Here is a 13697-nt window from a genome sequence, read left to right as displayed (position 1 = left end):
AGCATCATGCTACCTTTCTTTTGTAGGGGCAGGGATAGCTCAGTAGGTAAAGCGGTCGCCCCATGATCGGAAGGTCGGCGGTTCGAATCCACTTAACGGCTACCCTGAGGTACCCCTGAGCAAGGTACCGTCCCTACACACTGCTCCCCGGGCGCCTGCTTAGTGGGCTGCCCACTGCTTCACTGAGTGAATGGGTCAAATGCAGAGAAAAACAAGTAATTTCCCCATGGGGATCAATAAAGTATCCATTATTATTAATACTCATCTGACAACAACATGAAGAAAAGATGTGAAAATTGTGATGAGCCTGTTAGCCATCATAAAGGAAAATTCAAAGGGCTCTTTGTGAAAATGGTTATGAAACTAAATAGAAAATAATTATAACATCAATAATAGCTGACAGCTTTAGTTATTGTCTCACCACCAGCCAGGTTCTCAAACTTCTGGCGTTCCTCCCCTTGGACAGGAAGGAACGCTGCTGGTTTGAGCGCAGAGTCAAAGAGGACATTTACGTGAAAAGGGAAAGACCATCTCTGAATCGAGGAGGGGGCCTAAGGGTACATCATTCGCCATCTTACAATGCTGTGATTGCAGCCATTCCCCAACTCTCTGTGAATGGTGCTCATGGCCATTGATCAGTGGTCTTTGATCAGTGGGTTTTGGTCAGTGGTTGTTGATCAATGGTCATGAGAATTTGCAAAATTAAGATTAAGGAACTGACCTCCCAGCCCATTGTTCCTTCAGTGGGCTGGTTTCAGTCATTATGCAAATGTACTGTTTATAAGATTGGGGAAACCTGCAGTCAGCTGAGACTGAAGAAGTCACTTGGATGAGTGACAAAATGTTTCTCCCACAAAACACTATGTCCAGATGAACAGAATCAACTTTTTGGAGAATAATCTTGCATAGGTGTGGGGTGCCTCAAGATGCTTATACAAGAGATGCAGGAGTGTGACAACAGCATCATACAGTGAAGTGTCACTGTCCATATCGGTCAGCCATGTCTCGGTAAGCGCCATCAGACAAGCCTCCCTGTATTCCTGTAGATGAAGCACATTCCCTTGTAATTCATCCATTTTGTTCCTAAGAGATTGGACATTGGCCAGAAACATAGAAGGCAGAGGAACACGATTCTTCCTCCGAATCCTCACCAAGAATTATATCTGTCCGAGCATTAGAAGAGTCGTACATAGACAAACAGGACCACCGTAATCCAAGTAGTTCCTCGTGTGTATAAGTAATTGTCAGTGAGAGTGAATGACTCCAGGTGAATATCGCCAACAACAATAAAACTAAGGTGTAGAAGATCTCCATTTCGGCAAAAAAAACCTCATAAAAAGTTAAAACCATGGTTAAGAACAGAGTCTCGGTCGTTGTGTCCTTGGGCAAGACACTTCACCCGTTGCCTACTGGTGGTGGTCAGAGGGCCCGGTGGCACCAGTGTCCGGCAGCCTCGCCTCTGTCAATGCCCCCAGGGTGGCTGTGGCTACAATGTAGCTTGCCATCATCAGTGTGTGTAAATGGGTGGATGACTGGATGTGTAAAGCACTTTGGGGTCCTTAGGGACTAGTAAAGCGCTATACAAATACAGGCCATTTACCATATTATCTACTGTTCTTCCACTGATTCTAAGGTCTGTTTCGGGATATCTTATTTGGACTCTCTGACCCAGAGACTTATAGAAAACCATTATCATGTGTATGTAAGCGTGCAGCAGAAAAGGACCCTCAAGCGCTTTATGTCCACTCTTCAATATTTCAGCCCAGTCACCCACTCAGTCTTCGCCAACGAGTTGGCGCTCCGTGACCCTCAAAACACAGAGCGCCAACTTGCTATGAGCAGAATTGCTTTGTGTATAAATGAAATAACTAAAACAGCTTTATTTAATCATTTAAATCTAAAATCAAAAATTTTCAACCCTAACACAGGTCAACTGTAAAAAAGAATACCTTCATGGCTTAACTCCCTCCTTGGTCTGCTCTGATTGTTATCTGCCATTACTTTTGAGGATGAACTCTGTTGTTCTGATGATGCTCGTGCAGATGCCATATTTTTCTATAGGCAGTGCTGTAGTAGCTGAAAGAGCAATACAGACTTTCCAGCTTGCAGTTAGGTAGTCCACAATGTTCAAACCATTCTCAGTGAAAAACCGAACAAACTGGGGCTCGTCACTGATCAGGCCATCTGTCATTGAGTCTTAGAATCTCCGTACTGTTTAATTGGAGGAACGTAAGATGATGTTTTAAGACAGGTATATATTTTTTACGCCAAATATTCCTCTGCAAATCACATTTAAACTGATCTATCTGTCAAAATTGATATAACTGCACATTATTAATTTACTTATTAGTGTTTCTTCCAGTGTAACAACTATGAGAAATCTGTTTGCCTCCTCACCTTGCACGGGATGTCGCCATCAAAGAGTTCACTCTTGGCAATGTCTACCCTGTTCACTGTGACTGCTAACTTCAGTTTATCACTATAAGGGTTGGCCTTAACTAATGCACGCGGCTTACTTACTGGAAAAATCACAAACACAACAAAAATTTAAATAAGGATAATAAGTTTATGCTTCTGTTATGCTGTAAAATTATGGTCTATTTATATGTATCTTGCACAAGTGTTTTAAGCAGGACAGTGTCAAAGTCATTTGGACTCTCGTGCTCTCCATGCTAGACTAATCAAACCTCTATTAAATTCTAAAAGCCTGGTGACAGAAGATGGGAAAAAGGAACAGGAATGTTGGACACATACCTGCAAGATGACAGGGACAAGATGTAGGAGACCAAGTACAGATACTTTTTCTAAAAGTTTTTTTTTCAGTGAAATATGTTTCGCTTAGTTAAAATCAAAATAACTGCAATTCTGACAGAAGTCATTGTGCACACGTATTTCAATGGCCTTCGCCTTTTCTTCAACTTCATTGATGGTTAACCATTACACATTTGATTCAAAAAACAGCCAAATCTTTTAGACGGATTGAGTTTAAACAGGTCTGTTTACTCTTCTTTGTTAGCAAATGGCATGGGTTATGTAAGGTTAATAACAGTGTGAACAAAACATTGGCAGCTTCACAGGTTTTAAACCACCACAGAATAAAACTGGGGACTTTTGTGTTAAAGTTCATTGTTTACGCACTTTTTGTGAACTAGAATAGAAAGCTCTCAAAAGCTCAGACAGCTTGTCCTAGTTAAGTGTAACAAATGCAGATGAGGACTCCACCCATATATGTATCATTTCAAAAGTTCCAGAAACTTCCAAGAATTAAAAAAAGACAATAAAACTGCAGAAACAGTCACAAATAATTTTAGATGTCATTTAATAAGACCAAGAAAGTCACAGTTTTCTTCATGTTCAAGCAACACAGTACAGTATTAAGGGCATAAGCAATGTGTCACCCACATGTAGCTCTGGCAGCTCAACACGGACATGGAACACATCTCAGTTGCTCAGACCATATGGCTTTGCAAAATGAAAACATGTCGATGTCACTGCTTAAAGTAAACGTTGCATACACGAGGTGCATTCATCATACAGACTCAAATCTGACAACAGGCAAAAGCTTTGTCACAGGTAGCCATAATCAAGAGATAGTGTTGAGAGATAAGATCGGAACAGAAGTAGCCTTGAACTTAATAAGTTGTTCTTCATACTTTTCGTGATTATGTCAAACACAAAGAGCTACATTAGAAATCAGTCAGTTTTAGTTAAATGGGAAAAGAACGGGCGCTCTGAGGTGAGGCAACGGGTTGATCGGCAAAGTTCTTGATGACATCCTCTTTCTATTTTAGCTCCAACTCCAGCCCAGTACAAGACTGAGAAGTAGCAGGCTCAGGGAGAAGCAGGTTGTGGAGGCGGAGGCCTTGATGCTCTGAGTCCAGACTTTCTGTGCAGGCTGCAGGCTTCTGTAGACGTTTATCATGATTGGTGATGAACTGTCGTTGAAGTGCAGTGTGGTGCTGAAGAGGTCAATCTGGTCATGAGACATATTTTGTTTCCAGTTAGCTGTATGAACCACTAACGGTGCATCTGTGCTCACAGCAATGACAATTAGGAGACACAAGGAAGAAATGAAATGACACCTACTAGATCTTTACTGACTTTAATTGGTTCCTTAAAAACGGTCCAGACCACCGCCTCCTGACAAGCGGGGGTCGTCAAGGATCCAAGGTAGCGGTAATACTTAGTGCGATCCACACCGACAAGCAGGTCGTCCAGGGAAAACCCGGCTGCAATTGAAACGTTCTGGCCTGAGGACAGAAACAAGACTTACATGAAGGAACTACGGGTGACACAATTTAGAGTCAGAAAGAGAAGAGGAGGTTTTCCACCAAAAAAAAAGTCACCTTTTTCTGTGATGTTGGGCAAGTAAGAAGCCAAATTGTGCCAGCTATCCGGCTGGCCAGTTGAGTTGCCTGACATTACCTGGAAGAAAAAGAAAGGGGTATTGACGCATTCCCCATAACAGACGAGGAAAGAGACCCCCCCCCCCCCCCCAAAATAAATAAATAAATAAATAAATAAATAAATAAAAAATCGAGTGGGGCCTCAATACTGAACAACACAGTAAGCATTACGTCATCTCGTGCACTGCTTCTCTCACCTCGATAAAGAAACCAAGCGCTGAAAGTCCGGTGGAGTCTTTGACGGCTAGATTTGTATTTCCATTGTAGGATGACTTGCTGTTCACAATATGCAGCTGCGAAAATGAAGTTATACAGACGTTTGCTTGTTTATTTCTGTTGGGTTTTTCTTTTTCTTTTTTGTTTTTTTTTTTAAAGATTTAAAATTATTATATTCAAAAATACACCAAAATAACAAGAAAAAAAATTGTGTACCTCCATAGGATAGCGCTTTCCATCCACTGTGTGCTCTGAGCCGGGGACAGAGGAGCCATTACCCCAGTGCAAGTGAAACTGGAGGCTGTCGTATTGCTCGGACAGGTCCCCTCCTGAAATCTTAACTCCGCTCTTAAGGGTCACTTGGACTGAAAGAAGGTGAAAAAACAAAAACACGATAAAGTTACACCTAACCTGCGAGGAGTCAAAGGAAAAATTCAGGCGCAAGGCCAGTGCGTTTAATTGCAGAAAAGATGAGGGCGCTAAAATCTAAGTGAGATACAAAGTTTACAGAAACCCCATGACAACACACTTTTGTAGCCACAAACTCCCGGTGCTCACCTGTGTCGCCAGTATTTGTCATTGACGTCATTGCGGAGGTGTCGTCATACTTCACAAAAGTGAATTCAGTCAGATTGGCGTTCGGTGTGGCTGATGCTGAGACGATGTCAATGGGTGACTGTCGGGTGCCGTTGCAATACTCCGGGAAAATTGTTGGCCAGGTTGTGTCATCTATAAACAGAAAGGACACGTAAAGTCACCGAGGAGGGGTCACTCGGTGGGCAACATTATAATAGATAATGGAGATATTGGGTACTTACTGCAGGATGGGAGGTGATAACACCAGGCTGGATGAAAAAAAAAAGAAGGGGGTGAAAAAACAGAACATTTAGATTCACATAATTAGAAATTCAGTGTAACAGTAAATTCCTAAATGAAGTACACACCTTTTGATTGGGAGTGAGCGGTGGGTACGAGGACGCACACAGCAAGGGTAACAACTTCAAACCACTTCATCTGAAACGACCAAAAAGCCACATTGTTTGGAATCGCATATATTTAAAAAAAAAAAAAATTAAATTAAATCAAAATAATCGGAAAAAAATGTACAACACAGAAAAGAATAATTGGTTAATTAATATAGTATTCCGATTCTGCATGAATGAATGAATTCATTAATTAACAGGTTACTATATGGAGTGACAAATTTACCTTTATATAAACTTTGACGATTAATTTCTAAAAGTTAACCAATTTTATTTGTAGTGCTGCAGTTTGCTGTTAATAGAGAAAAGAATGCAACAAATGCAGGTTTCTGACTGTAGCCTAATTTTTTCTTTTGTCCACTTCACCTGAGCAGCACAGTGTCTTACCTTTGATACACCTGTGCGTCCGTTCAGCCTGTTTTCAGATGCAGCTCACCTCTTTTTATTTCCTCAGTGCATCTTGCAGCTGGCCCGGCTCCACCTCCATGGGACACGTGAGTAGGTCTTTATCTCTCCGCAATAATTTCGCGGAAGTACGAGGGGGTATTGTGGCGACTTTAATTTAGTGATGGGCAGATGAAGCCCCATGAAGCACTGAAGCTTTTCATCCAATTGGTTCACCCCAACGCGAAGCTTCATGAAGCTTCATTTGCTCTAGCAGGACACGTACTGGACGTAAAAATAATAGCTGGCATGAATTTGAAGAGTGTGGCATTTTGCACACAGCCTGTAAATGTCAACAACAAAAGGAGTGTGTAAAACATGTATATTGTAGTGATGGCAGTATACTGTGTATATTTATAGTGGCAGTATGGGAAATGATTATTTGGAAATGCTTGAAATGGAAATGATCATTTACTGTGAGGTGAGGTGTGGTTGGGGTGTGGACAGTGGTTGTGCTTTTGTAACGTTGAGGTATGGACAGCTACACACTGAGGCTTTGAGCCTCAGTCCTGCCTGTTCACATTTTATTCTGAAAAAAACTAAATTTTCACTGCTTTTATGACCTTTTTAGTGGGGAGAACATAGCTAGGATTTAATGATTTAACAAATCTTTTGAATCCTTTGTCCTCCACAATGCTAAATGGCTGGGAGTCCTCAATCACCATGCTGACCAGGTCTTCATCTATTTGAGATTGTTCTCCTGAGGAAAGACAATAAAGATAAAGCACAAATATAAATATCACACACGTAACTTATAACAGTTGTATGATATTGTTATATCATTTAGTAACATTACTGCATCCTATATTATCATTGCATTTGATGGCTCACCTGGTCTTGCTCCACGATCGGTGTCCCCCTTATTCTCATGCAAAGCTCTGTAGTGCCTAAGCATGGATGAGGTGTTGCTGTTATATCCCAGCTCCCTGGCACATAGCAAACACTTCACCTTGTACAAAAGTCAAGACAGCTCAACATAAATTGTATTGCACCATCAGTATCATGAAAATACATCTTCTGTAGAAATTTACATACCTTGTTGGGAGGAATAAGATCAAAATGTTCCCACACAGGGGAGGACATCCTCCTCTTCTTAGCTGGCTCCATTCTCTCCTGACTTTCCTCACTCTCATAAACCTCCATACGGTCTCCAAACTCTCACTAACCGCAACTCTCCATCAAACACCCACATTTTTGAATGAAGTCTGAGGGGTTTATATCGCTGTCATATCTCGCGGCAAAGTTCGAACCACTTCATGAACCAGTCACGTGGTACAGCCGGGCAGCGAGGCTTCGGACGTCATCATTTTCAGCTCCTCCCATAAATGAAGCAAGCCTCGATACGCGCTTCGCGGAAACGCCCCTTCCATTACTCGACACACGCTCCGAAGCCTCGATACAGAACGTCCCATCACTACTTTAATTTAAAAAAAAAAGAAAGAAAAATCGACCTTTTTAAGAATAAAGTCTACATTTCGAGATTAAAGTCGTAATTCTGTTTTGAGAAAAAAAAAGTGGAGATGTATGTCGTTATTTCAAGACAAACTGGCGAGTTAGTGAAATCGTATTTCAGAATCGGTTTTCGTAACAAGGAAAGAAATCTTTTTTTTCTTTTAGCACATTAACAAATTGTGGTTGTCATTATAAGGACGTTGAAAAGATAAAGAAAGCTGCATCTTGGTCAGACAAAAAACCCACACAACTTATGGTTATGATGGTTACAGCCTCATGGAATAAAGAGGATGCATGTTTTATAACAAGACGGCTGATCAGTCTCAACAAGGCATTTTGTAAATGGTATATGTCATCCAGGGAAGGACGGATGTTGTTTTACTTTGCTGTGTTTTAATGTGAAGTGTGCTTATTTATTTTTTATATTGCATGTTTTGGTTATATCTTGTGGAGTGTTTTATTTATCCTGCATGTTTTGGTTGCATCTGTCAATTTGTCCTGGAGAGACTCCGCCCTTTTTCCCGTTTTACTAATTTGACACACCTGAGAGGAAAGGGAGTGGTAATTTCAGAATCAGAATCAGAATACTTTATTGATCCCTGGGGGAAATTATTTTTTGTTACAGTGCTCCATTATAAACCAACATTAAGACAAGACAGACAATACGCTAACTAAGAATAGTACAATATATACATATATATACATACATACATACATACATAAGTCACTTATAAATAAATAGTTGGAAAAGAAACATGTGTAGTTGTAGCAGCAAACAGTGTGTTAAGTGGATGCGTTGTACAGGGAGATGGCCACAGGCAGGAATGATTTCCTGTGTCGTTCAGTGGTGCTTTTCGGTAATCTCAGTCTCTCACTGAACGAGCTCCTGTGACTGACCAACATGTCATGGACAGAGCGTTCTCACTCCCGAGGCGTAACATGTCGACGTTTTGTCACGTCCCGCGGCGTTCCTGAGGAACGCGAAAGGAGACCTTCGGCGTTCTTATGGTACGCGGCGGGTTATGGCTGGAATCCAGTGCAATGACGCTCCCGCGGGAGTAGACGTTCCAGCCCTGTATTCCAGCCCTAAACCTAACCTTATCCCTAGCCCTGACCATAACCTTATTCCTGACCTTAACCAGGACTTTAATGATGTTAAATAGCGTGTTTCTAAGCGATTTGAATAAAAAGAGCGAACATGTGTAGATTCAGTCCAGACGGTTCTCATATTTCCTCTTTTTTCCGAGGTCGTCATTTAGGAACGTGGTGGGTAGCCGAAAACGTAATATGGTGACGATTTGTCACCTAGCGTAAAATGTTACGCTTTGGGAGTGAGAACGGGTTGGTCATGGAGTGGGTGGGAGGTGTTATCCAACATTGTCTTTATCTTGGACAGCATCCGCCTCTCCGACACCACCTTGAGGGAGTCCAGCTCCATCCCCACAACATTGCTGGCCTTACGGATCAGTTTATTAAGTCTGTTGGCATCTGCGACCCTCAGCCTGCTCCCCCAGCATGCAACAGCATAGAGGATCGCACTGGCCACCACAGACTCATAGAAAATCCTCAGCATTTTCTGGCAGATGTTGAAGGACCTCAGTCGCCTCAAAAAATAGAGACGACTCTGGCCCTTCCTGTAAAGTGCTGTGGTGTTTTTAGCCCAGTCCAGTTTATTGTCAATGTGTACTCCAAGGTATTTATAGTCCTCCACAATGTCAACACTGACCCCCTGAATTGAAACAGGGGTCAAGTGTTTCCTGGTCTTCCTGAAGTCCACGATCAGTTCCTTGGTCTTTGCCACGTTGAGCTGCAGATGATTCTGCTCACACCACGTGACAAAGGAGTCGACCACAGCCCGGTACTCTGTCTCATCATCCCTGCTGATGCATCCAACCACCGCAGAGTCATCAGAAAACTTCTGAAGATGGCAGGTCTCTGTGCAGTGGCTGAAGTCTGTGGTGTAGAGGGTGAAGAGGAAGGGGGAGAGGACAGTCCCCTGTGGTGCCCCTGTGTTGCTAATCACCTTGTCAGACACACACTGTGGGAGACGTACATATTGTGGTCTTCCTGTCAGGTAATCAACAATCCAGGACACCAGAGAAGCATCCACCTGCATCGCTGCTAACTTATCACCCAGGAGGGTCGGCCTGATGGTGTTGAAAGCACTGGAAAAGTCAAAAAACATGACCCTCACAGTGCTCGCCGGCTGGTCCAGATGGGTGTAGACACGATTGAGCAGGTAGATGATGGCGTCCTCTGTTCCGAGACGAGGCTGATAAGCGAACTGAAGGGGATCCAGATGTGGTCTTACTATGGGTCGCAGCTGGTCCAGGATGAGCCTTTCCAGGGTCTTCATGATGTGGGAGGTCAGTGCCACGGGCCTGTAATCCTGGGGGCCACTGGGACGAGGCGTCTTTGGTACAGGGACGAGGCATGATGTCTTCCACATCACCGGGACCCTCTGCAGACTCAGACTCAGCATAAACAGTTTATGAAAGACTCCACACAGCTGGGGGGCACAGGCCTTGAGGACGAGGGGACTCACTCCGTCTGGTCCAGCAGACTTGCCTGAGTGAAGTCTCCTCATTTGCATCTCAACCTGGTATTGAGTGAAGGTGATGGGTGGGGGAGGGGTGTCAGGAATCTCACAGGAGGCAACATGTGAAGAGAGAGGCTGGCACAGTGGTGTGGCTCTGGATTCCAGGCTGACTGCAGGTGAGGTTGTGGGGGTGGGAGCAGACACTGTGGTGTCGAATCTATTGAAAAACAGATTCAACTCGTCGGCTCTATTCTCACCTCCCTCAGCTCCCCTTCTGTTGGTTGGCCTGAATCCAGTGATGGTCTTCATGCCCCTCCACACCTCTCTCATGCTGTTCTGCTGGAGTTTCCACTCCAGCTTCCTCCTGTAATTGTCCTTAGCCTCTCTGATCTTGTCCTTTAGTAACACCTGGACCTTCCTCACCTCCTCTTTGTTGCCCCCTCTGAAAGCCCTCTTCTTGTTGTTGAGGAGGGCTTTGATGTCCTTAGTCACCCACGGCTTGTTATTTGGGTAACAATGAACAGTCTGAGCTGGAACAATGGAGTCGGTGCAGAAAGTTATGTAGTCTGTGATACACTCAGTAAGCCCATTGATGTCCTCGGCGTGAGGCTCACAGAGTGTTTCCCAGTCGGTCACCTCGAAACAGCCCTGTAGTTCCGCTATTGCCTCCTCTGACCACCTCCTAACAGTCCTGGTGGTCACAGGTTCCCTCCTCACAATTGGCACATAGCGGGGGGTGAGGTGAATCAGGTTATGATCTGACCTACCAAGTGGGGGGAGGGAGGAGGAGCTGTATGCATCCTTGACGTTAGCATACAGTAAGTCTAAAGTTTTCTCTCCCCTGGTGGGACAGTCCACATATTGTTTGAATGTTGGTAGTGTATTGTCCAGTGATACATGGTTGAAGTCACCCGAGATCACAATAAAGGCACTCGGGTGCTGAGTCTGTAGCCGAGCTATGGCAGAGTGGATAGTGTCACATGCAGCTGTGGGGTTAGCAGAGGGGGGAACATAAACAGCCACCAAGATGACGTGAGAGAATTCCCTGGGTAAATAATACGGCCTGAGTCCAACAGCACACAGTTCAGTGTCCGGGCAACAAATCCTTTCTTTGATTGTTATGTTGGCAGGGTTACACCACCGGTTGTTAACTAAAACAGCAAGCCCACCTCCTTTACGCTTACCGCTAGCGATGCTGTCCCTGTCCGCCCGAACAGTGTGGAAGCCTTCCACGGAAGCATTCTCATCGGGAATGATCCTGGTGCAGCCATGATTCGGTGAAACACATCAGGCTACACTCTCGGTATTCCCTCTGACTCCGTACCAGTGCTGAGAGCTCGTCGATTTTACTTGCCAACGATCGCACATTTCCCATCACGATAGATGGCAGACACGGTTTAAACCTCCTCCTCGCTTCGAGCCTCCGCTGTCTCACCGTCACCTTTTTTCTTCTCTTCTGTCCTTGACCTCTGCATCCCCGATGTGTTTTCCTCCAAATTTCAGCTGGTACTTCTGCGGGCACTTCTGCGGGCCTGGCCAGCGAGCCGGCCGGCATCAGGGCGATCAGCTGATCTCTGGAGTAAACAGTCCGTGCGTGTAGGAGATGTGCCGCGGTCCCGTTCCATGATAAAAGTAACAGTTCCACGGCCACCAGAAGAACAAAAACTCTCTCAATCCACATGATTGAGTAAGAGATAGAAAACGGAGGAAAATACAAGTCAGAAAAAAAAGAATACGTAAGAAAAAAGAGCTAAACTAAGAGAAAAGCAGGAGCGACTGTAACAGGCTGCACGCTGGTTGGCGCATGCGCACTACAATTTACAGAGAGTGCTCAGTGACACATAAGACTGTGTGGAGCTTGGCGTTCAGAGGAGGAGGAGGAGGAGGAGGAGGATGATGATGATGATGATGATGATGATGATGATGATGAGGAGGAGGAGGAGGAGGAGGAGGATGATACAGATACAGATACAGCGCCAGCAAGCAGGGACGCGGAGCGAGCGGTTCGACTGCTGCAGCAACAGGAGGCCAGATTACACGTCTGCGGGAAATTGGAGGCGGCATATATGGGCCGGTGCCGATTGGCGGTTACAAAGAAACGACAGGCAGAGTTGAGAGCTCTGCCCACCCGAGGTAAGTCTTTTGACCTGTCCCCTTTAATGAATGATAGCTGCCTAAAACAGTAGTGACTGCCGCTGCCTTTCTTTCTTTAGCGCACTGGGGCGCAGAACGCGGAGAGGAAGGCGAGGACGCCGCCGGGTTTCCCTTCTGCACCGCTCCACTGGATTTTTAATTCTTTGTGACTTTTATACCGTGGCGGACGCCACTGGACTTTTAATGTTGTTTTTTATTCATTTTTATTGTGTTGTCCCCTGGCCAGGGTTGTTTTCATTCATTTTATATTTTTAACAATTTAAATATAATAAATTATATTTTAACTATACAGTTTTTAATTCGTGTGCTTTCCCTTGGCGGCTCCACTGCTCTGTCCCTTTGGAGGAAGGTTTCCCTCCATTAAAAAACACTGTGGAAATAAAATCACCTTCGCTCCGTTACATATAGCAAACTTTTTTTCCTCAAAATACTTTCTTGAATTCAATTTCAAAATGATCACAATGATATTTTTTTCTTAATGTGGTGATTTCATTTATTGTTATACTCAAGGAAGAACTGTGCAGTGAACAAGAATCTCCTCTGTCTGTATAGCCCTCAGAGAGCACTAAGATCATCGGGCCAACTGCTCTTAGTGCAACCCAGGGGCGGAGCGTGGGGGTGGCTTACTGGGCTTAAGCCCGGGTTATTTTGTCAGAAGCCCGGGGTCTTTTGGAGTGTAATTTTTCATAGTTAGATGCCTGGCTGACAACTGTATAAAACAAAAAGTACACACAATATTCAAAGCACATAGTGCACACTGTGGGAATTTACGACTGTGCATGAATCCCCCCTGATATTGGTATGATTCGAGCTCAGACACTAAGCAACTGAGCGAGGGGGCGGGGCAGCTGCTGCCAGCAGTGAGTGCGCTGTTGGAGAAACGGAACCAGCCATACTAAGGAGAGCTTAAGTTTGACCAGGTACCAAAGAAAATCATTCGTACTGTACAAATAATGTAAATATGACGGTGCATCACGAAAGATTGATATCAAACTGATCACTTGACCAATATTACGTTACTTGCTCTTCAAGTGAATCAACAAATGGCGAAATGAAAAGCCGAACAAATGCTGTTTCTTTAGAGAGTCTTAGCTTACGTGTGTATTTCATATTTTCAGTTCTTACCCTCCCCGACTAAATCGGTTTCAGTTATGCACTGAAATATAAGAATGGACATTAGAGGGTTCTTTCAAAGAAAAAACTCAGGTAAATGTTATTTTATATATTATGCTTTGTATGTTGTTCAGTATATTTCTATGCAAAACAAGAGGGATTTCAGTACACAGCAGGATGTTCACATTTGTAACCAGATATTTACATACACTTTAGGGAGAAAACATAAAACATTTTTACTGTACAACATCAATTTAGAGTAAACTTTTGTTTTAGATAAATATTGAAATATATTTTGAATTAGTTAAATGTCAGAATAAAGAGAGACAGAACTGTCTATTTATTATCACTTTCATCATATTAAGGAGTACATATACACTAAGTTTATTG

General features: G+C 43.7%; 2 protein-coding genes and 1 long non-coding RNA gene across 3 annotated transcripts; 1 reads left to right on the top strand and 2 right to left on the bottom strand.

Annotated features, from left to right (window-relative positions):
• Nucleotides 1-3311: 3311 nt before the first annotated feature.
• Nucleotides 3312-6015, bottom strand: LOC146703016 (carbonic anhydrase 4-like). Its single transcript, XM_085466120.1, has 9 exons — nt 5993-6015; nt 5567-5636; nt 5441-5467; nt 5181-5351; nt 4839-4987; nt 4604-4699; nt 4347-4425; nt 4087-4250; nt 3312-3973 (listed from the first exon to the last, which is right to left on the bottom strand). Exons 2-9 carry the CDS (start codon nt 5634-5636, stop codon nt 3788-3790), a joined length of 942 nt encoding a protein of 313 aa, XP_085322246.1. The 5' UTR covers nt 5993-6015; the 3' UTR covers nt 3312-3787.
• A 250-nt stretch (nt 6016-6265) lies between these two features.
• On the bottom strand, nt 6266-7399 carry LOC146703015 (uncharacterized). Its single transcript, XM_085466132.1, has 3 exons — nt 7085-7399; nt 6881-6998; nt 6266-6749 (listed from the first exon to the last, which is right to left on the bottom strand). Exons 1-3 carry the CDS (start codon nt 7190-7192, stop codon nt 6589-6591), a joined length of 387 nt encoding a protein of 128 aa, XP_085322258.1. The 5' UTR covers nt 7193-7399; the 3' UTR covers nt 6266-6588.
• A 4610-nt stretch (nt 7400-12009) lies between these two features.
• Nucleotides 12010-12483, top strand: LOC146703014 (uncharacterized). The gene is made up of 2 exons (XR_014921938.1): nt 12010-12173; nt 12254-12483. It is a non-coding gene; the product is annotated as an uncharacterized LOC146703014 (long non-coding RNA).
• The last annotated feature ends 1214 nt before the right edge of the window (nt 12484-13697 follow it).

This window comes from Copadichromis virginalis, linkage group LG8 (genome assembly GCF_057382275.1).
Source record: "Copadichromis virginalis isolate Kocher_CV1m ecotype Utaka linkage group LG8, C_Virginalis_male_GT1.1, whole genome shotgun sequence".
In the NCBI taxonomy this organism is placed as follows: domain Eukaryota; kingdom Metazoa; phylum Chordata; class Actinopteri; order Cichliformes; family Cichlidae; genus Copadichromis; species Copadichromis virginalis.
Note: the sequence above shows the minus strand (reverse complement) of the source record. Positions and strands in the feature narration are given on the sequence as shown.